Here is a 22,380-nt window from a genome sequence, read left to right as displayed (position 1 = left end):
AAAAAGTGCCCTTGGGGGCCCTGAAAAGAGCCCAAAAGTCCATTTTTGCGTGAGCCGCCGAATGTGCGACTTAGCTCCGCATAGCCACAGCCGGAAGTCTCGAGAGGGAATCCTTTTGGCAGTGTTCGCTTCACCAATCTGCCCCAAAAAGTCTGTGAAAACTCCTGAAAAAGGTCTGAGAGTCTGTTCCAGACGGGAGCTGCCAAATGCGCGACCTACTCCTCCATGGCCGCCACCGGAAGCCTCATCCCTGCTTCTTCAATGGCCTTGGTAGATCTCTTCAAAGTTGTTCCCTCTGCTGCTAGAATTCACCTTTATTAGAGGCCCTCAAGTCAGGTTGCAGCTTTAAGCTTGCCCTTCCCCCGCCTGCATGCTGGAAGAGGCTCCTCTCCCCCCTGAAGTTACAGACAAATCTTTTACTGTTTCTGCCGGGTCTGGTAACCAAAAGACATAACATTCCTGGGGGACACTGTCGGGGGAATATTGCAGCCTTCTTCCCACACCGGGAAATGTCAAACAAATGCCATGGGGGCCCTGTAAAAGAGCCCAAAAGTCCATTCCAAGCGGGAGCTACCGAATATGCGACCTAGCTCTGCATAGCCGCACCCGGAAGTCCCAACATCCCCTTTTTAACTCGCGGGGTCTTACCTGCCCATACAAAGCCAGAGATCACCTTGTTGACCCGTTTAAAAAAGGACCGAGGAATAAAGATGGGGAGACACTGAAACACAAACAGGAATCTCGGGAGAACCGTCATTTTCACTGTCTGTACCCTCCCAGCCAGTGACAGTGGGAGCATTTGGTCTACTAGTCGAGCCAGATTAAGCTTGTGCAGCCGTTCCCATTCCCGTGCCACCTGGATGCCTAGGTACCGAAAGCTTCCCCCTACCACTCTAAACGGCAGCTCCCCCAATCGCCTCCCCTGCCCCCTTGCCTGGATCGTGAACATCTCGCTTTTCCCCATGTTCAATTTGTAGCCTGAAAACCGGCCAAAATCCCCCAGAATCCCCATAATTTCTTCCATCCCTTCCAAGAGCAGATCGTCCGCATATAGCGAGACTCTGTGTTCCACCCCAACCGGACCAGTCCCTTCCAGCCCTTTAAGGCTCTCAATGCAATTGCCAGCGGTTCTATGGCCAGTGCGAACAGCGGGGAGAGGGGGCATCCCTGCCTCGTTCCCCGGTGCAGCCTAAAATAGCCCGATGTCAGCCTGTTCGTCTGAACACTCGCCACGGGCACCTGATACAGCAGCCTGACCCAGTCAATGAAGTCCCGCCCAAAACCAAACCACCCCAGTACCTCCCACAGATAATCCCATTCCACCCAGTCAAATGCCTTCTCTGCGTCCATTGCGACCACTACCTCTACGTCCCGACACTCTGGGGGCAACTTGATAACATTCAACAGCCTTCTTATGTTGGCCGCCAACGGCCTCCCCTTAACAAATCCTGTCTGGTCCTCCCCAATCACATCCAGAATGCAGTCCTCAATCCTTGAGTACAAGATCTTAGCCAACAATTTGGCGTCTACATTTAGTAGGGAGATCAATCTGTAGGACCTGCATAACTCCGGATCCTTATCCCGCTTCAGGATCAATAAGATATGGCCTGTGACATCGTCGGGGGAAGCCCCCCTGTCACCCTTGCCTCATTAAATGTCCTCATCAGCAGTGACCCCAGCATCCCAGAGAACATTTTGGAAAACTCCACTGGGTACCCATCCGGTCGCGGGCTTTACCCGACTGCATGGCCTTCAGCCCATCTACTATCTCTTCCAACCCGATCGGGGCCCCCAGCCCTTCCACCAGCTCTTCATCAACCTTCGGGAACTTCAGCCCCCCTAAGAATTGCCTCATCCCCTCCGGCTCAGCTGGGGGTTCCGACTCATACAGCCTGCTGTAGAATTCCTCGAATGCCTTATTGACCCCAGCAATCTCCGACCAGGTTCCCATCTCTGTCCCTTACTTTCCAAATCTCCCTGGCCGCCTCCCACTTTCTAAGCTGCTGCGCGAGCATTCTACTGGCCTTCTCCCCATATTCATAGATTGCCCTCCTCACCTTCCTCAGCTGCTCTACCGCCTTCCCTGTAGTTAACAAGCCAAACTCCACCTGTAACCTCCTTCGTTCCCTTAGAAGCCCTGCCTCTGGGGTCTCCGCATACCTCCTGTCGACCTGTAGTATTTCCTTTATCAGTCGGTCCGTCGCTGCTCTGTCTGCCTTCTCCCTGTGGGCCTGTATCGAGATCAGCTCCCCTCTAACCACCGACTTCAGCGCCTCCCAGACCACCGCAGCCAAAACTTCCCCCATATCATTAACTTCCAGATAGTTCTGGATACATTTCGTCAGCCGCCCACACATCTCCTCATCAGCTAAAAGTCCCACATCCAGCTTCCAGTGCGAGCGCTGACTACTCTCCTTGCTCACCTGTAGATCAACGCAGTGTGGGGCATGATCCGTGATCGTGATCGCTGAATACTCAGAATCCACTACCCCCGTCAGTAAAGCCCTGTTCAGGATAGAAAAGTCGATCCGGGAGTACACTTTATGCACGTGCGAGTAGAAGGAAAATTCCTTCACTCTCAGCTGCCCAAATATCCATGGGCCCCCTCTCAGCCGCCCAAATTTCCATGCCCCCCCCCCTCATCCAGCCAAATTTCCATGCCCCCCACCCCCCCATCTGCTCCACAAACCCCTTTAGCTCCTTTGCCTTTGCTGGCACCCTGCCTGTCCTTGAGCTAAATCGGTCTAGCCCTGGGTTTAATGACTGTGTTGAAGTCCTCCCCCATAACCAGCTTATGAGAATCCAGGTCCGGGATCTTCCCCAGCATTCTCCTTATGAACTCCACATCATCCCAATTCGGCACATTCACGAGTACCACCGGCCACCCCTCCAGCTTTCCACTGACCATAACGTACCGACTCTCCATGTCCGCAACTATTCTTCCCGCTTCGAATGACACTCGCTTATTAATCAGGATCGGAACCCCTCTAGTCTTAAGTCCAGCCCCGAGTGGAAAACCTGTCCGACCCATCCCTTCTTTAGTCTGACCTGGAGAGTTACTCTAATGTGCGTCTCCTGCAACATTGCCTTCGGTCCCCGCGAACATGCCTGCCCTCTTAACCGGCCCATTTAGCCCTCTTACATTCCATGTGATCAGTTGGGGGGCTGATCAGTTGGGGGGCTGATCAGTTGGGGGGCGGCTGGCGGCTTGCGGCTCCCCCCCCCCCCACCCCACCCCACCTCCGCCAATCAGCCATCACTTTTCTTGGGCCAGTCTCCAGCCCGCGCCCCACGCATCTGCAGGCCCACCCCCTGGCAGCCTCCATCCCCGACCTGCCTATTGTCCCACAGCAAAAGTCCCTCCCCCATCAGCAGAACATCCCCCCCCCCCCCCCCAGTAACAGCACTATACACACAGCCCCCTCCACCAAGCATACCATCTGCTCACCCCCACTGCGCTTCCGTGAGCTAGCCCGCCCAGCTAGCTTGGTGCCCCCCGTCCATGGCACCAGGCATTTTCCCACCTATTGTTCCCTCACCCACCTCCTCCCCGCTCGGACACACATATGCAAACATAAACAATCCCAACCCAATTGCCCAAAAGAAACACACGAAGAAAATCAAAAAGAAGATCTGACATTCACACCTCCATCCCCTATCAGTGCAAATGCAAATTTTAACTCAAGCAGCTCGTCCACAGACCCCCCAAACCATACAAAAGGCATTACAAGTAACATCCAAAGACAAAAATTTCTCTTTTAAAAAAGAAAAATAACTGAAAAGAGAAATAAAAAACACATGAGCACTGCAGCAAAGTTCAGTCCAAACACCTCAGTCCACAACCAGTCCTTTCCTTCTCGTGAAGTCCATCGCTTCCTCAGGCGACTCGAAGTAGAAATGTTGCTCTTCACGTGTAACCCAAAGACGGGCCGGGTACAGTAGTCCAAAATTTACCGTCTTCTTAAAAAGGGTTGATTTTATCTGGTTGAATCCCGCTCGTCTCCTGGCCACGTCCGCGCTCAGATCCTGATATATACGCAGGACGCTGTTCTCCCATTTGCAGCTCCCCATCTGCCTGGCCCACCGTAGAATGCACTCCTTGTCAAGGTACCTGTGGAATCTCACCACCATTGCTCTCGGGGGGTCACGCACACGCGTCTTCCTCGCTAGCGTTCTGTGCGCCCATTCCACCTCCAAGGGTCGGGTGAACGTCCCCTCCCCCGTAGCTTCACAAACATAGCCGCTGTGTATGCCCTGTGTCCGTTCCTTCGGACCCCTCCAGGAGACCCACGATTCTCAGGTTCTGCCGACGGGACCTGTTCTCTAGCTCCTCCACCTTCTCCTGGAGCTTTTTCTGTTGGTCTCTCAACATTCCCACCTCCAACTCCACTGTAGCTTGGTGCTTCTCCTCTTCAGTCAGTGCCTTCTCTACTTTCTGGATAGCCCGATCTTCAGCATCCAGTCTGAGTTCCAGTCGCGCAATTGACTCCTTAATTGGGTCCAAGCAGTCCTGTTTCTACTTGGCGAAGCCCTCCTGTATAAACTGCATCAACTGCTCCGTCGACCGCTGGGTCGTCGAGCCAGAACTCCGGTCCTCCGCCATGCTTTCTCCCGTTGCAGCCTCAGCCCAAGCCTTCTCTGTTCTCCTATTTCTTCCTTTGCGAGCACTCCTGGTCCACTTCTCCATGCACTGATGTAGGATTCATCGTCACAGTTGTATTCAATATCAATTTCCCACTTCAGGGGCGCGATTCTCCGACCCCCCACCGGGTCGGAGAATCGCCGGGTGCTGTCGTGAATCCCACCCCTGCCGTGTCCCAAATTCTCCGCCACCAGAGATTCGGCGGGGGCGGGAATCGCGCCACGCCGGTCGGTGGAAATCGGACCGGTCGGCGGGCCCACGCCCGGCGATTCTCCGGTCCGCGATGGGCCGAAGTCTCGCTGCTGTCAACCCACGCCAGCCAGCGTGGATTGAACCACCTTTCGAATGGTGGGACAAGGCGGCGCAGGCAGGCTCCGGGGTCCTGGTGGGGGCGCGGGGCAATCTGGCCCAGGGGGGTGCCCCCACGGTGGCCTGGCCCGCGATCGGGGCCCACCGATTCACGGGCGGGCCTGTGCCGTGGGGGCACTCTTTTCCTTCCGCCTTCGCCATGGTCTTCACTATGGCGGAGGCGGAAGAGACCCCCTCCACTGCGCATGCGCGGGGATGCCGTGAGCGGCCGCTGACACTCCCGCGCATGCGTCGCGTGGCAAAGTCATTTCCGCGCCAGCTGGCGGGGCGCCAAAGGCCTTTCCCGCCAGTCGGCAGGGTGGAAATCACTCCGGAGCGGGCCTAGCCCCTCAAGGTGAGGGCTCGGCCCCTCAAGATGCGGAGAATTCCGCACCTTCGGGGCGGCGTGATGCCGGACTGATTCGCGCCGTTTTTGGCGCCGGTCAGCGGACATCGCGCCGATTGCGGAGAATCCCGCCCATGATCTGACAAAAAAACGGGGAAAAGGTCCAAAGTTCCGCCCCGAGCGGAAGCCACCAAATGTGCGGCCTACTCCTTCATAGCCGTCACCGGAAGTCAACTAGCAATTTCCTGAAGAAGATCATTGCCGTACACAGTGATTAATAGTACATTGACAGATTCCCCTCTTTCCCTTGAGTTTGAAAGAAAAAAATATTAAAGACCATTCTTTTAAATCAAAACAAAAATAAATGTTCCCACATTTTCACATCAATAAATCCCGTAATTCCGTTACCAAATATACATATGTTGTGGAGATACCAGGGTTGGACTGGGGTGGGCACAGTAAAAAGTCTTACAACACCAGGTTAAAGTCCAACAGGTTTGTTTGGAATCACTCGCTTTCGGAGCACTGCTCCTCAGGTGACATAAAGCCTCACTGATCTTACCTGGGGCGGAGACCAACCTGCCCCTCGAGCTCTTCACCTGCACTATTTCCCGAGAGGCCGTCTGCCGCCTCAGCTGGCACGTCAACAGGTGACCGGCCTTCTCCCCATGCTCATAAAAAGCCTCCCTCGAATGTCGCAGCTGGCGCACCACCCTGCCTGTCGAAAGCAGCCCAAATTCCAACTGCAATTTATTTCTCCTTGCCAACAACTCCAACATCGGGGCAAGCGAGTTTTGGTGAACCACCTCAAGGATGGTATCCACCAACCTCTGCCTCGCCACCGTTTCACTCTTTTCTTTATGTGCCTTATAAGAGATTATTCCCCCCTAATAACCGCCTTCAAAGCGTCCCACAACATGTAAGCCAAAATCTCCTAACTCCTATTAAAATCAATGTACAGTGGTTAGCACTGCTGCCTACGGCGCGGAGGACCCGGGTTTGATCCCGACCCTGGGTCACTGTCTGTATGGAGTTTGCACATTTTCCCCGTGTCTGCGTGGGTTTCACCCCCACAACCCAAAGATGTGCAGGTTAGGTGGATTGGCCACGCTAAATTGCCCCTTAATTGGGAAAAAAAATAATTGGGTTCTCTAAATTTATCAATGTACTTCCCAATGGCAGAGGAAATCCTCTTACAGAATCCTTTATTTACCAACAATGTCTTTAAGCTCTATGGGGGCAATGAGCAGGGCTCGACCCCACCACCAAATTCACAAAATGTGGAGCTTAATCCAAAATCGCTATTGCCGAATAACCCGTCCCTATCACTTCCGAAGCAGAGACTTACTCAGCACAAATAAGTTGATTCCCGATGGCCTTATACAGTGCCGTAAATTCTCTCCGAAACCTTAACTTTAATTAAAGCTCTTCTGCCCGCATGCAAGGTATCCAGATGAACAGAAAAAGTAGAACTAATGCTAAATGAATGGCTGGGAACGACCGTTTTTCACAAAATTCTTTTAAGTGAATTAGGAGAGATTCTTTCCCCCGGAATTGAACCCCTGTTATTACCAAAAGACTATCAACATGGGAAATACAGGCACATTTATGTAATTTAAATGCCAATACGGATTCCAGAATTTAAGTGCAAATCTCTGTAGTTCTCGTAACTTTTATCACAATCCATGATATATTCTTCCATGGACTGATCCTCTGATTTCCTAAACCTATCAACGATTGCCCAAGCTTCATATGCTTCCAATAACGCGTCCTTTTTTGTAAAACCTATCCAAAATCATAACAGAATCCATCTTCTTGATCCAGATCATCCACTTCCACTCTGAAAATACATTATTCCTGATTTTATTTTTGGATGGTAATGAAAATGCTAACGCCATATTTGCTTCTTTTGGGTATGGAAATAACTTTAGCTTTCCATTGCTGATATGGCTCAACGTCAGAATAAATTAGCGGATAATCAAAACTTGCAATTCTGCACTATCCTTCCGCTATTCCGTCACAAAATTGTCAGCGACACTACACCTGTTTTCCTCAGAGGATTGAGACAAAAGGCTTCATATACAGCAATCAGCAAGCTTAAAGTTCATCCTCTGCTTCCATTTATTGCTCACAACCATGGTGGAAGAATCAATCCAGTCTGGTCTTTTACGTTCAAGCTAGTTTAATGCAAGACACATCCTCATAGCTACTAACCCACAAGAAGCTCTCACTCCAAAGTGCTGTCTGTATTTGTAGAATAATCAATGTCACATGCTTAACTAGCAATTCCCTTAACAAGGTCATTGACATACACAGTGATTAATAGAACATTAACAAGTGCTGTGTCTGTGCTGGGTCAGTGCTGTGTTTGCGCTGGGTAAGTGCTGTGTCTGGGCTGGGTAAGTGCTGTGTCTGGGCTGGGTAAGTGCTGTGTCTGGGCTGGGTCAGTGCTGTGTCTGCGCTGGGTAAGTGCTGTGTCTGCGCTGGGCCAGTTCCGTGTTTACATTGGCCAGTGCCGAGTTTGCGCTGGGCCAGTGCTGTGTTTGCGCTGGGCCAGTGCTGTGTTTGTGCTGGTTCGGTGCCATGTATGCATTGAGTCAGTGCTGTGTTTGCGCTGGGCCAGTTCCGTGTTTACATTGGCCTGTGCCGAGTTTGCGCTGGGCCAGTGCCGTGTTTGCGCTGGGCCAGTGCCGTGTTTGCGCTGGGCCCGTGCCGAGTTTGCACTGGGCCAGTGCCGTGTTTGCGCTGGGTCAGTGCTGAGTTTGCGCTCAGCAAGTACAATGTTTGTGCTGGTTCAGAGCCATGTATGCACTGTGTTTGTGCTGGGGCAGTGCTGTGTTTGTGCTGGGGCAGTGCTGTGTTTGTGCTGGGGCAGTGCTGTGTTTGTGCTGAGTCAGTGCTGTGTTTGTGCTGAGTCCGTGCTTTGTTTGTGCTGGGTCAGTGCTGTGTTTGTGTTGGGCCAGTGCTGTGTTTGTGCTGAGTCTGTGCTTTGTTTGTGCTGGGTCAGTGCTGTGTTTGTGTTGGGCCAGTGCTGTGTTTGTGCTGAGTCTGTGCTTTGTTTGTGCTGGGTCAGTGCTGTGTTTGTGTTGGGCCAGTGCTGTGTTTGTGCTGAGTCCGTGCTTTGTTTGTGCTGGGTCAGTGCTGTGTTTGTGTTGGGCCAGTGCTGTGTTTGTGCTGAGTCTGTGCTTTGTTTGTGCTGGGTCAGTGCTGTGTTTGTGTTGGGCCAGTGCTGTGTTTGTGCTGAGTCTGTGCTTTGTTTGTGCTGGGTCAGTGCTGTGTTTGTGTTGGGCCAGTGCTGTGTTTGCGTTGGGCCAGTGTAATAATCCACAGGAGGCAGGGGTTCCGTCACTACACCAGCATTTATTTGCAATAACTTATATTCAAGAGCAGCTCCAAACAGTGCTGCTAGCATTCCAGTCAACTTAAGACTGCCTCACAAAGCCTACACAGGTGCTTATATGGGACCCCTCAATGAGCTATCATTGAGGGAGCTCATACTCCAATTGGCCAACCAATAATGCCAATTGGAGGTCATTACAGCCAGTGCCAAGTTTGCGCTGGGCCAGTGCTGTGTTTGTGCTGGTTCAGTGCCATGTATGCATTGAGTCAATGCTGTGTTTGTGCTGGGCCAGTGCCAAGTTTGTGCAGGGTTAGTGCTGTGTTTGCGCTGGGCCAGTACAGTATTTGTGCTGGGCCAGTGCCGTGTTTACGCTGAGTCAGCGCCATATTCGCGCTGGGCCGGTGCTGTGATTACGCTGGTTTGGTGCTGTGTTTTGTGCTGGGCCAGCACTGTGTTTTGCGATGGGTCAGCGCTGTGTTTGCGCTGGGCCAGTGCTGTGTTTGTGCTGGGTCAGTGCCTTGTTTTTGCTGGGCCAGTGCCGTGATTGTGCTGGGTCAGTGCTAAATTCTTCCTGCTGAATTTGAGTGGCCCTGCAGCAGAATTAGAATTCACTGATTGACGGCAACATTTTAGTTTTAGATTTTATGATATTTTAGCTTTCCAATGCAGCAAGAGGTGAAACGGAGGGTGCTTGGTATTAGGTGCAGTATGAGGTGGAAAGGGCCATCTGTTAAAGCTGCTGCAGAGGTACATGTCTAATATTTAAGACAGCATCAGAAAGCCTAATTTCTACCAGATGTCCGCAACCTTCGAAATGAGTATCCAGACACAGCACATGGGATAATGGACACTATGTGAATTATGATGCAGTAATCTAATCACAGAGTTGGAAATGATGTCACCAACACTGGCACCAGTACAAGAGGCATAGCACACTGCATAGAGATGAAGAGCAGACAACTTGACTGATCTTCACTCGCGAATCAAGGGGGCAAGATGGACAATTGCGGCACCTCTGCTCCAGCGCGGGTGCGGTGATTCTCCGGCCCAGCGCGGGGCTTGGAGAATCGCCCCCATTGGTCGGGATTCTCCGACCCCGCATCGGGTCGGAGAATCCACAGGGGGATGCGGAAATTGCGCCCCGCCGCGGCGACGCTGGCTTCCCGATTCTCTCCCGCCGATTCTCATGGGCCGAGTGGGCAACGAGTTTGGCCGAGTCCCGCCGGCGTGGGTTACCCAGGTCCCACACGGCGGGATCTGGAAGGTGAGTCTGCGGGGCCGTCCTGGAGAGGGATGGCGGGGGGATCCGACCCGGGGGAGGTCCCTACGCTGGCCTGGCCCATGATCGGGGCCTATCGATCGGTGGGCGGGCTGGTTCCGTGGGGGCCTATTTTACTCTGTGCCGGGCCACTGTAGGGCTTTGCTATGTGGCCCGGCACAGAACAGAACCCCGGTGCATGTGCGGAATCACGCCGGCCGTTCCGCGTATGCGCGGAAATATGCCAGCCGTAGCGTGCATGTGCGAACTCATGCCAGCCATTCTGCCCCAGCTGGAGCTGCGGGGACCACTTCAGCACCGACCTAGCCCCCTAGGAAGGGGGGGCGGGATTCTTCAATAATGGGGCTATGTCCCCATGCCGGCGTGAAAAGCGGTGGCAACCACTCCGGCGTCAATTGCCCCCGCTAATGGGGAATGCTCCCCTTCCTAGGGGGCTAGGTCGGCGCCGGAGTGGTCCCCGCAGCTCCAGCCGGCGCGGAACGGCCGGCGCGAGTTCACGTATCCGCGCGACGGCCGGCATATTTCCCTACAGGGGCCCGGCATGGAGTAAAATAGGCCCCCACAGAACCAGCCCACCTGCCGATCGGTAGGCCCCGATCGCGGGCCAGGCCACCGTGGGGTCAGATCCCCCCGCCCCCCTCCAGGACCGCATCCGCAGACTCACCTTCCATGTCCCGCCATGTGGGACCTGAGTAACCCCCGCCGGTGGGACCCGGCCAAACTCGTCGGCAACTCGGCCCATCGGGGCCCGGAGAATTGCCGGGGTAGGGCCGCTTTCAACAGCCCTCCACCGGCGCAGCGGGAATCCTACGGGCACCCGAGAATCGGCGGGGGAGAATCAGTCGGGGCGCGATTCTCATGTCCCCCCCCGGAGATTCTCCAACCGGGCGCGGGGTCAGAGAATCCCGGCTGGGAGCATTCCCCATTATTGGAGAATCCCGCCCATTATATCAGCACCTTCTCGGCATTAGGTCACCCCAAAACACTTTACAGCCAATTAAGTGTCATGACTGGTGCAACATAAAAAATGTGGCAGCTAATTTGTACACAGCAAGGTCCCAGAAAGAGCAACCACCTTAGATTTCAGAGTATTTACAGTACAGAAGGAGGCCATTCGGCCCATCGAATCTGCACCTGCCCTTGGAAAGAGCACCCAACTTAAGCCCACACCTCCACACCACCCCCGTAACCTCAACTAACCTTTAGGACACTAAGGGCAATTTTGCATTGCCAATCGACATAACCTGCACATCTTTGGACTGTGGGAGGAAACTGGAGCACCCGGAGGAAACCCACGCAGACACGGGGAGGAAGTGCAAACTCCGCACAGACAGTGACCCAAGGCCGGAATTGAACCCGTGACCCTGGAGCTATGAGACAGCAGTGCTAACCACTATGCCACCGTGCCGCCACCAGATAATCTGGCTTTCAGTAATATTGCTGAGGACATTGAGAAAAACTCTCACGGGCAGCATGGTAGCACAAGTGGCTTGCACTGTGGCTTCACAGCGCCAGGGTCCCAGGTTCGATTCCCCGCTGGGTCACTGTCTGTGCGGAGTCTGCACGTTCTCCCCATGTCTGCGTGGGTTTCCTCCTGGTGCTCCTGTTTCCTCCCACAGTCCAAAGATGTGCAGATTAGGTGGATTGGCCATGCTAAATTGCCCTTAGTGTCAAAAAAAAGGTTAGGAGGGGTTATTGGGTTACCGGGATAGGGTGGAAGTGAGGGCTTAAGTGGGTCGGTGCAGACTCGATGGGCCAAATAGCCTGCTTCTGCACTGTATGTTCTATGTTCTTCAAATAGTGCAATGCGGTCTTTTACATCAATGTCAGAGGGCAGACAGGGCCTCCATTTGGCAGCATAATTTGTAAGAATCATTTAATTTATAGAAACCTGGAATAGTGCAGTACAATCTTTCAGGGTTGTGCCAGTTCCTTTGCAGCAAATCCAGTTATTACCATGCCCCACATCCCAGTATATTTTTTCTCCTCCAAATATTTATCAAATTGCCTTTTTAAAAAAATATTTTTTATTCTCCTCCTTTTTCACATTTTCTCCCAAATTTACACCCACCAACAATAAACAATAATCAGTAACAAATGTGTCAATCCCCATATCAATAACAACGATCCCATCCTCCCACCAAACCCCAAACATTAGCCCGCATGCTCACATAGACAAATGCCAAAAAGGAATCAAGAATCACCCTCCGTCACCATCAACACCCATTGCCCCCCTCCCCCCAACCCTCCCACCCACCCCCCCAACTAATGTTCGATGTTATCCAGTTCTTGAAAGTGCATAATGAATAATGCCCATGAATTGTAGAACCCCTCCATCCTTTCCCTCAGTTCAAACTTAACCTTCTCAAGAGTCAAGAATTCCACCAAGTCCCCCCGCCACGCCAGGGCACAGGGTGGAGATGTTGCTCTCCAACCTATCAGGATCCGCCTTCGGGCGATCAACGAGGCGAAGGCTACAACATCTGCCTCCGCACCCGTTTCCAACCCTGGCTGGTCCGACACCCCGAATATGGCCTCCCGGGGGCCTGGGTCCAGTTTCACGTGCACCACTTTAGAAATTACCCTAAAAACCTCCTTCCAGTAATCCTCTAGCTTTGGACAGGACCAAAACATATGAACCTAATTAGCGGGGTCCCCCCCGCAACATTCACACACATATTCTACTCCTTCAAAGAATCAGCTCATCCTCGCCCTCGTGAGGTGTGCTCTGTATACCACCTTCAGCTGTATCAGCCCCAACCTTGCACACGAGGTGGAGGCATTCACTCTCCGGAGCACCTCACACCAGAACCCCTCCTCCATACCCTCTCCCAACTCTTCCTCCCACTTTGCTTTCATCCCTTCCAGTGGTGCCTTCTCCTCTTCCAAAATAGCTCCGTTAACAGCTGACACTACCCCCTTCGCCAGTCCCCCTGTCGTATCAAGTTCCCTTTTGAAGGCAACTGTTGAATTTGAATCTACCACCCTGTCAGGCAGTGCGTTCAAACTCCTAAGCATGCATTGCATAAAAAAGGTTTTCCTCCAGTCTCCCCTGGCTCTTTCCTCAATAATTTTAAATGTGTGTCCTCTGACGAGCAAAACATCAGCAATGGGAGAGATTTTCTCTTCATTTACTTTCATCATGATTTTAAACACTTCCTCCTGGTCCTTTCGGCTCCAACGAGAACAAACCCAGTTTCTCCACACCATATACATCAAAACTGTTCCAATGCCTTTGCATCCTTCTGAAAGTATGGTGCCCAGAATTTGAGGGAATAACTCAGCTAGGGCAGAACTGTTGTTTTAAATAGGTTTCCGCTCAACAGTTGCCTTTGCACTCTATTCTCTGTTAATAAAACCAAGGATCGTACATGTTTTAAAAAAAAATAAGACCGCACTTCTGATTGTGCAGCTCTCCTTCAGTAATGTGCTGCAATGTCAGCCAAGATCTTTTGCTCAAGTCACTGGAGCGCGACTTGAAAAGTCTCCAAGTAAGAGTATTGGACGTCCATTTCTAGCCACCTTAGTGTGCTTAGTAACGATGGCAATTAGTATAACTTGCTCCTGCTAGCCCTTCAGAACAGGCAACCAACGATGAGGCATTGTGAGCCCCTGTCTCAGTCATGTTGCCTGGCCCTGTTCCCAGAAAGCAAAGGGAGATGAGGCCCTGCTGAGATTTGCCCGCTCGCCCACTGTAACTTCAACAGAAGGGTTACAGGATCATCAGGAAAGCAGACATTACTGCCATTTCTCCAGGTTTGCCAAGGCTCGCACCCACGTCACAGTGAAATCTCATGGAAATCCATCCCCCATTAAGGACATAACGCACAGCAATGCATTGGGTAATGTGACAGCCCTCGGTATAATCTAGTGAGTTGCTAGAAAGCCTGGAATATATCTTACAAAACAAAATCATTAAGCTCATAAACACTGAGCCTGTCCTGCTATACCATCCCCATCTGCAGCACAGACACAGTCTCCGGAACAAGACAGACAGCTGTTCTGCATTAAAGAGCAATTTAAGTTCCTTTGCATAATAAGGAACATAACCCTTTTGGGAACGGTGCCAGGAGTTCTGAATGAAGAGCACAACAAGGACATTTTTTAAAAAACGAATTTTGCGGTCCTCACCTCATAATTGAGCTATCGTTTCTCTTTACCAAGGCTGGCTAAGGTAGTTAGCATCTCTTTTATCGTCTTGCTATTTGTGGGAACTTGCTGCATTTTGTATATGACAACAGTGATGAGACTTCAAAAGAACTTCATTGGCTGTGAAGCATTTTGAGACATGCTGAGCTTATAAATGCCGAGCAGAAGCTTATAGCCAAGTTCCGCACACATGAGTCCGGCCTCAACTGGGACCTGGGATTCATGTCGCATTACATTCATCCCCCACCAACTGGCCTGCGAAATCCTACCAACTGTCCTGGCTTGACACAATTCACACCTCTTTAACTTGGGGTTACCCCATCTCTGGATCTGTAAAGATTTAATCACCTGCTGATGCTCGCATTCCAAGCATTGTCTGGCATCTTTGAATCTGTCTATATATATGTTTCTGGAACATACCTCTTCATTCACCTGAGCAAGGAGCAGCGCTCCGAAAGCTAGTGACATCGAAACAATCCTGTTGGACTTTAACCTGGTGTTGTAAAACTTCTTTCTGAGCTTATAAAAGACACTGTATAGAAATGCAAGTTTCCTTTCTCCTCCGCCAGCATACTTAACACTATAGTGGGAGCACTATCCTCAAAAAAGCTTCTCAAGGCTGCTAAGGATGGGCAATAGGTGCCCACCCCTTACAAAGAAATAGGTCTAAAAGCAAACCATTTACTTCCCGCATTTTCTGCTTGCATTTCAGATTTCCAGAAATCTCAATCTCCCTCCCTTTATCCTCACAAAACAATATGCACAAGATAATACGGGTGAACATTTAATGCAACTTCTGTGGCACTAATTTAATCTAATCTAAAGCGTGGTTAATATACTGCTAAACTAACACCCAGGCTGTGTGCATGAAAATCAATGCCCAAACCTCTTGGATGTTCGGAACTTCCTCATATCACAAACTGCAATTCTTATCCTTTGAAAAATTAACTACATTTCTTTTATACCTGTGCGTCTTTCACAGCTCTGCTCAGGTGAGTACCAAGGACGCGAAGCCTTGAATCCATCCTGCTCATCCTCAAAATGAGCCATCCAAAACAGCACCTCCAACAGTGCAGCATTTTCTCAGGATGGCACATATTTTATGCCAAAATCTCTGGAATAGGATGCTGAATCCACAGCCTTGTGACTCAAGAGATAAGATTGCTACCAACTGACCCATAGCTGACACCATCAATCTATTGTAGAACTAGAATAATTCAGCATGCAGGAAGTGTGGGAGGGATCAAATTTAATGGTTTCAACAGCTGCACAGTTTTCATTGAAGAAGCTGCTGCACCTGCTGGGCAGAAGGAGCCAACTTACCTCAACTTCCCCACAGTCACACTGCTCGCCCTCCTCCACGTAGCCATTCCCACACCTTCGCCCTCCGTACAGCGTGTTTGTGTCAGGCATGTTGAAGAGACACATCCCTCCACCGTTGTGCAGATATTTCTGAAGTTCCTTCTCGTTGCACTTGTTGAACACTTTCGGGAACGGATCACTGAAGAACAAAGATCAGATGTAAACATATGGAATGGTTCCCACTGGGTTTTTGAGGCATTGCTCAGGGTAAAGTGGACCAACATACTGTTTTATATCAAGATGACTCTTACACCATGCAATGCATAGCGAAGGGGTCGGCTAGCTCAGTTGGCTAGATGGCTAGGGTGTGGGACAGAATCACTCATTGGGCCAATAACATGAGTTCAATCTCGATTCCGGGCGACCGGACGATGTAGTTCATGGGGCCTGCCTTCTTGCATTGCCACACAGTGATATCATGGCATAATCTATGATTGGCAACCCTTGGATATGGAGGACGCTACATGAAGAGAGAGAGAGAGAAAGATGAGAGAATGTACAATGAATGATTCTGTTGTCAAAGTAGAGCTATGCTAATTTCTGTTTATATTCTGCTGACCAGACTGTTAAAGGTTGCTTGGTCTAATTGCTGGAAATAGACCCATGCAAGATGATTTCTGTTGGTGAGAGCTGTTTGCAGATCAACAAGGTGTTTGTATAATGCTAAACCAAGGTCAAGACAAACCAACATGAAATTACTGTGTTCCTTTCATTTTACCTTGTGTCCTTTGTACACATTGAGATGTTGGCTGTGTGATTCACATACTGAAACTGGCTCACTTCAATTATAATTATACACAAGGACTCTGGCCCTGGCTGTTTATCAACAAGGACGTCAGCTAATAAACAACCCACTGTAGCCATGTAAAATGGCTAACTCCCGATTAGAATGGCCAAACCCCGATTTAAAATGGCGAATGGAAGAGGCTGATGGGAAAATCAGCCAACAGGACTCAAACAGACAGCTGCAGGTAAAACAGTGTATTCGCCTCTGGGGAAGCCAGAAGGAATCGATACCTGCAGCCATCAACATAACAACACCCCAGCCATCTGCATATAAAGTAGCAATCCCGGGAACAATATGCTACAAATTAGTAACACAAAGCCGACCCAGACCTTTCGGCGCCAGCAGGAGCTGACACAAAGAAAGGTAAACGACCACCCCTCGATCAAGGAATGGCTCCAGCATTGGAGAATATCGAACCAAGTGATTGGGACCAAGTCCAATCACTTGGAACCAGGTACAAGGTCCGCCCCGAAAGGCGGGAAGCCCCTGGGGATTATAAGAATAGGGGCCAAGTTCAAATCGACCCTTCTTCTCCTCTCCACACCCTTCGAGACCCTTCTGCTGACACTCTGCAACAGCCGCGAGAAATAGTAAGTCTTACTCCAACGCTCGCTACGAGATAGGCACTCCTGACTATCGACCTGTACCAGCTTTGAATCCCGCAGGCTCAGAGCCCATACGAAAGGCCATTCGTTTCCCTGACCTGGTGGGCCATTTCCAAAGTTAAGTATTGACCTGTTAGTTGTAGGAAGTAGCTTAGAGGTAGAATTAATGTATAAGTATTGATTGCTGTATATAATAAATGTGCGTTGATTTAACTCTTACAAAGCGGTGTGTTGGATTATTGATTATTACTTGGACTTGAACCACGTGGCGGTATCAGAAAGATACCTGGCGACTCAAGAGCAAAGGTGACAGAATAAGAGCAATTAAACTAAGGCTAAAACGAGCAACACCACCTCCTTTCTTCGTGACAGCTGTCAATCAAAGCTAAAACGCCAGACCCTTTCAACTGAGTCCAGACAGCTTGGGAACAAAACAAATCAGTGGATGGCTGAATCTCTCAATTATGTTGGAACAAATAACTATGAATCAGTATTGAGTATAAACAATCCCTGGCATGGACAGTAAGGTTGCCAACCCTCCAGGATTGTACTGGAGTCTCCTGGAATTCAAGAATTTTGGTAGAGAAGGTGAAAAGAAGACCCGGAGACAGTAACCACCACCGAGACGAGTGGGTGAGAAGAGGACCCGGAAAGAGCAACCATTATTTGGAAGAGTGGGTGAATCTAATTCAGTCCAGTCTCTGGTTCCAGAGTCCAGTCTGTGGCTCCAGAGTGGATCAGCTGCCTTCCATTAACCTGGGTGTGAGAGTGGCAGCATTCAGCTCCTCAGAACGGGCCTGTGCTGAGGTCGAAAGGAGAACGAAGAAACAAATAGTAACATCACAGGAAAACCATAAGTTCATTGGTTGGTAACAAACTGCTGTTAGGGACTGTTTTTAAATTGTTGTAAATTTAAAAAAGCGTATAATTTTGAAAGAAGTTGCTCTACTTGAATTTAAAAATGATGGATGAAAAAGGAAATAGAAATTAAATTAAACAAGAAAAAGTGTGTTTCTGGCAGATGCAAGGTAGAAAATATAACTGAGAACCAAGAGGAATACAGAAAGCTCAGAGGGGAGGTGAAAAAGCATATTAGGGAAGTGAAAAGGATTATGAGTAAAGACTGGCATCCAACATAAAGGTGAATACCAAAGTCTTCAATAGACATATAAATAGTAAAAGGGTGGTAAAAGGAGGAGCAGAGCTGATTCGCAACCAAAAAGGGAATTTACACATGGAGGCTGGGAACATGGCTTGAGGTACTAAGTTACTGTTTTACCTCTGTCTTTACCAAGGAGGTAGATACTACCAAGGATATGGTGACAGAGGAGGAAACTGTCTATTGTATTATGATCGCAGATCAGACCCCAACAGTGGCTAGGATACTGGACCGAAACCCCAATATTTTAGTTTATTTGTAAGACTGTGGCAAGAATGATTCGCGCCAGGAGTGATTGCATGAAAAAATAGGACTTTAGTATTTCCAAAACAAAACTTTGTTATGAATACAATATTAAACTTTTTGACTTCACACCCAAAAAGAACAGCTTACAATTGCCCCTTAACGCCACTACTCAATTTCCATTAAACAACAAGAAAAGAAACACACAGATGACAATCTATCTTAAAATTGGCAGGGCATTGAGTAATACTTGCTCTGTAAACCAGATTTGGCTCATGTTAGAAACCCATTCAGACTCTGGCCGAATATCTTCAAAAAACTGGTGCCCCTGGCATGTTTCAGCTTCTTCCTTGTCCCCAGATAAGACTTTTCTGCTTTACATATTATTACTCTTTTATAACTAACCTACTGTGAGAATTGTTGACTCAGACATGCAGACTAGAATTCAGCTCCTCTCTCCCCCAAAGCTTCTCCAAATCCAACTGCTTCTCTTCATTCCTGGGCTCCACCCAGCAATGATCTCCAAAAACAAAGGATCTCTGCAGGCTAACTCCCCAGGAACTTCCCCAGTCACCCACATTCCGCTGGTCAATTTCACCCGCTGTTTCCTAGAAGTTCGCAAAATAAAATCCTTTTTAAAAACATGACCACTGCAGTCAAACACAATGTATCCCCAGGCTTTTAACCCTTACATTGTCCCAATATTTAAAAGCCAATATTCTTAAAATCTCAATTCGTCACACTAGAAGGGTTCAAAATTGTTAAGGAAGAAGTGTTGAATAGACTATCGGTACTGAAAGTTGACAAGGCACCAGAGCCAGATGAGATGCATCAGAGGATATCGAAGGAAATGGAAATGAAAATTGCAGGGGCACTGACCATAATCTTTCTATCTTCCTTGGACTCCGGGGGAGGTGGGGGGGAACAATTATTCAGGATAGAATAAGTAGTTACTTGGAAAAATGCATGTTGACTAGCAAGAACCAGCATGGAAGGGTTTCTAAAGGGGAAATTGGATTTAACGAGCTTGCTGGAGTTTTTTTGAAATGGTGACAGAAAGGGTCGATGAGAGCAATGCTGTTCATGTGGCTAACATGGGCTTTCAAAAGGCATCTGATACAGTGATACACAACAAACTTGTGATGAAAAGTTACAGCTCATGGAATAAAAGGGATAGTAGCAATGTGGATAAAAAATTGAGGAATAGGGAATAGAGTCATGATTGAAGGATATTTTTCGGGCCGGAGGAAGGTTTGTAGTTGAGATCCCAGCTATAAAACGAGAGAGAAAGGAGGAATTGGAGTCCCCGTTGAGCCCGGAGGAGGTCAAGAAATGCATGGGTTTGATGTAGTCGGGTAAAGCTCCGGGCCCGGACACATTCCAGATCAAATTTGATCAGAGATTTGCAGGGCAGTTGTTCCTATTGTTGTTAGAGATGAACAATTCCACGTCCCAGGGGATATTGCTGCCCACACTGGCGCAGGCATTCGATTTCCTTGATTTTAAAGAAGGATAAGGATTTGACAAATTGTGTATCATATCGCCCTAATTTATCACTGAATGAAGATGCAAAGTTGTTGACAAAGGTTTTGTCAATGTGCTTGGAGCCCTGCCTTCCAGGGATTATACTGGAGGAACAGACTGGGTTTGTTAAGGGCAGCCAACTGTTGGCCACCATATGGTGATTGTGTAATGTTATTCTGTCCCCCTCTCCAGTTCTTGAGCCAGAGGTAATTGTTTCAACGGATGCTGAAAAGGCGTTTGATAGGGTAGAGTGGGGGTATCTGTTTCAGACAGTTGGAAGGTTTGGTTTTGGGCCTAGGTTTATATTGTGGATCCAGCTTTTATACACAGCCCCCACCGTGAGCATTCATACGAATACCTTGAGCTGGAAATATTTCCAGCTGAAGAGAGGTATGAGGCAGGGGTGTCCATTGACCCCGCTATTGTTTGTCTTGGCAATTCAGCTTCTGGCCATAGCATTGAGGTCATCACGAGGTGGAAGGGAAGAGAGAGGGGAGGGAGCAGAGGGTGTCTTTATATGCAGATGATCTGATGCTGTACATTCTCTCCAATGAAGCTGCTTAGGGATTTTGGCTCCTTCTTGGGATATATATTGAACTTGTATAAAAGCAAATGATTTCTGGTGAATCCCCCAGGGAGGGGAGCCGATCTGGGGAGATTGCCTTGTTGCCTGGCCAGGTCCAGCTGCCGTTATCTCGGAATCCAGGTCCCATGATAGGGCCTCGCTCCATAAACTAAATTTTGCTGGTCAGGTAAATGGGATTAAGTCTGATTTGAAGAAGTGGGAAACTTTTCTCTGTCCCTAGCGGGCAGGGTCCAATCTATAAAGATGAATATCAACCCAAGGTCTCTATTTTTTGATTCAGTATCCCCCAGTTTTCCTTCCCAAATCTTTCTTTGTGCAAGTCAATAAAATGATATCTTATTTTATTTGGGCGGGCAGGACCCCATGGATTCGCAGGGTGTTTTTGTAGAGGGAAAGGCAATCGGGGGCCTAGCGTTGCCCAATCAGTTACTTTATTTGAACATTCTGAATTTTCCCTCTGTGTACCCAAATAGGCACCGGAATGTGGTGACTAGGGGATTTTCACAGTAACTTTGTTGCAGTGATAATGTAAGCCTACTTGTGACACTAATAAAGATTATTATTATTGGGTGGTGAATATTGAAAAGATACGGGGGTAGTTTAAGGGTACAGAGTTCATACTGGGCGGATGAGAGAGGAGTGCCTGCAGAGGTACTAGTTTGAGACCCAGGGCCAATATAATTCTCACAAGACCACACTCAGACATTATCCCGATGGCTTTGGATACTCACCCAGTGGCTGCGGCCATGATGCATCCTCCATCCTCAGGGCGGGCCACACAGCAGCCATCAGCATCGTGGCTCATTCCAAAGTTGTGTCCCATTTCATGCGCCATGGTGGCAGCAACACCAATCGCACTGTCAGAGTGATCCTTGAGAGAGAAAAGATCAGTGGTGTAAGGAAGATTGTCAGCTTCATGAATGGAGTTTTCCTGTAAACATTCATGTCCAGCATTTTTACTCTTGTTAATGATCAAAGAATTTGTCACTTTAATATTAAAGTAACCACAATATTGGTAAAACAATAACTGAGACAACTGTGAAAGAAAGGATGATTGAAAGAAGGAAATAAGGAAAGAAAGCATTTGCATTTATATAGCTGCAAGATGCCCAGTGCACTTTACAGCCAGTTAAGAACTTTTGAAGTGTAGTTATTGTTATATCAGAAATGCAGCAGCTAATTTTCACAGCAGGATCCCACAAATAGCAATGGTATTATACCTAGATCATCTATTTTTACTGATGTCGATTGAGGGATAACCATTGTCCTAGATATCAGGGACAACTTCCTTGTTATTCTTTAAATAGTGCTATGGGATCTTTTATGGCTATCTGATAGAGCAGAGGGGGCCACGGTTTAACATCTCACTCAAGAAGAACCTTGACAGTGCAGCACTGGAGTGTTAGACTGGATTTTGCACTCTAGGCTTTGACGTGGAACCTGAACTCACAGCCTTCTGCCTGAGGCAAGAGTGTGACCAATTGAGGCACTGTTGCCACCAGAGCCTTGGCTGACATCACTAAAATAATAGCCGAAAAACATCTCTTCCCTCTGCATCCCTTCTTTCCTGGTGCCATAGTCGTGTTCCATGGGCACTGTCAACCATTCACGGTCATTCTCCATGTGATCGATCGGACAGGAAGGCTATAGGATACTGGGGAGTGTCGTAACTGAGTCTGATCCTGTCCACATTCACATTCTTACACACTTACCATCTACAGAACCCATCTCTTTACTGGAAATCAAAAGCAGGAGGATTGCTCCATTGATTTAGTGCTAACCCCTTTCCCACATTTAGAGGCAATGATGCCAGAAATGCTGCCAGACCCCCTGCTGATTAATCTTAACTGTATGTGACAGCCAATTTTGCAACAGCATGGAAAAGTTTCCAGATATGTCCCTCTCCCCCAGGGGCATAACTTACCTTTGTGCCCATGGTGAGTTCACATTTTAAAATACCTGTTGTAAACCTTGCCAAAGTGGCAGGAATTCTTTATCTGGGGGAAACAT

General features: G+C 49.0%; 1 protein-coding gene across 3 annotated transcripts in view; it reads right to left on the bottom strand.

The window, feature by feature from the left end:
* Positions 1 to 22,380, bottom strand: part of adam19b (ADAM metallopeptidase domain 19b) — a 271,511-nt gene that overhangs the window by 64,540 nt on the left and 184,591 nt on the right. For all 3 annotated transcript variants that reach the window (XM_072511913.1, XM_072511914.1, XM_072511915.1), the window contains 2 exons: positions 21,102 to 21,241; positions 15,428 to 15,605 (listed from right to left, as the gene is read on the bottom strand). In XM_072511913.1, coding sequence (XP_072368014.1) covers positions 15,428 to 15,605; positions 21,102 to 21,241 — 318 coding nt within the window. The remainder of the gene's footprint in view (positions 1 to 15,427; positions 15,606 to 21,101; positions 21,242 to 22,380) is intronic.

The sequence above is a fragment of the Scyliorhinus torazame genome, chromosome 7 (assembly GCF_047496885.1).
Source record: "Scyliorhinus torazame isolate Kashiwa2021f chromosome 7, sScyTor2.1, whole genome shotgun sequence".
Classification (NCBI taxonomy): domain Eukaryota; kingdom Metazoa; phylum Chordata; class Chondrichthyes; order Carcharhiniformes; family Scyliorhinidae; genus Scyliorhinus; species Scyliorhinus torazame.
Note: the sequence above shows the minus strand (reverse complement) of the source record. Positions and strands in the feature narration are given on the sequence as shown.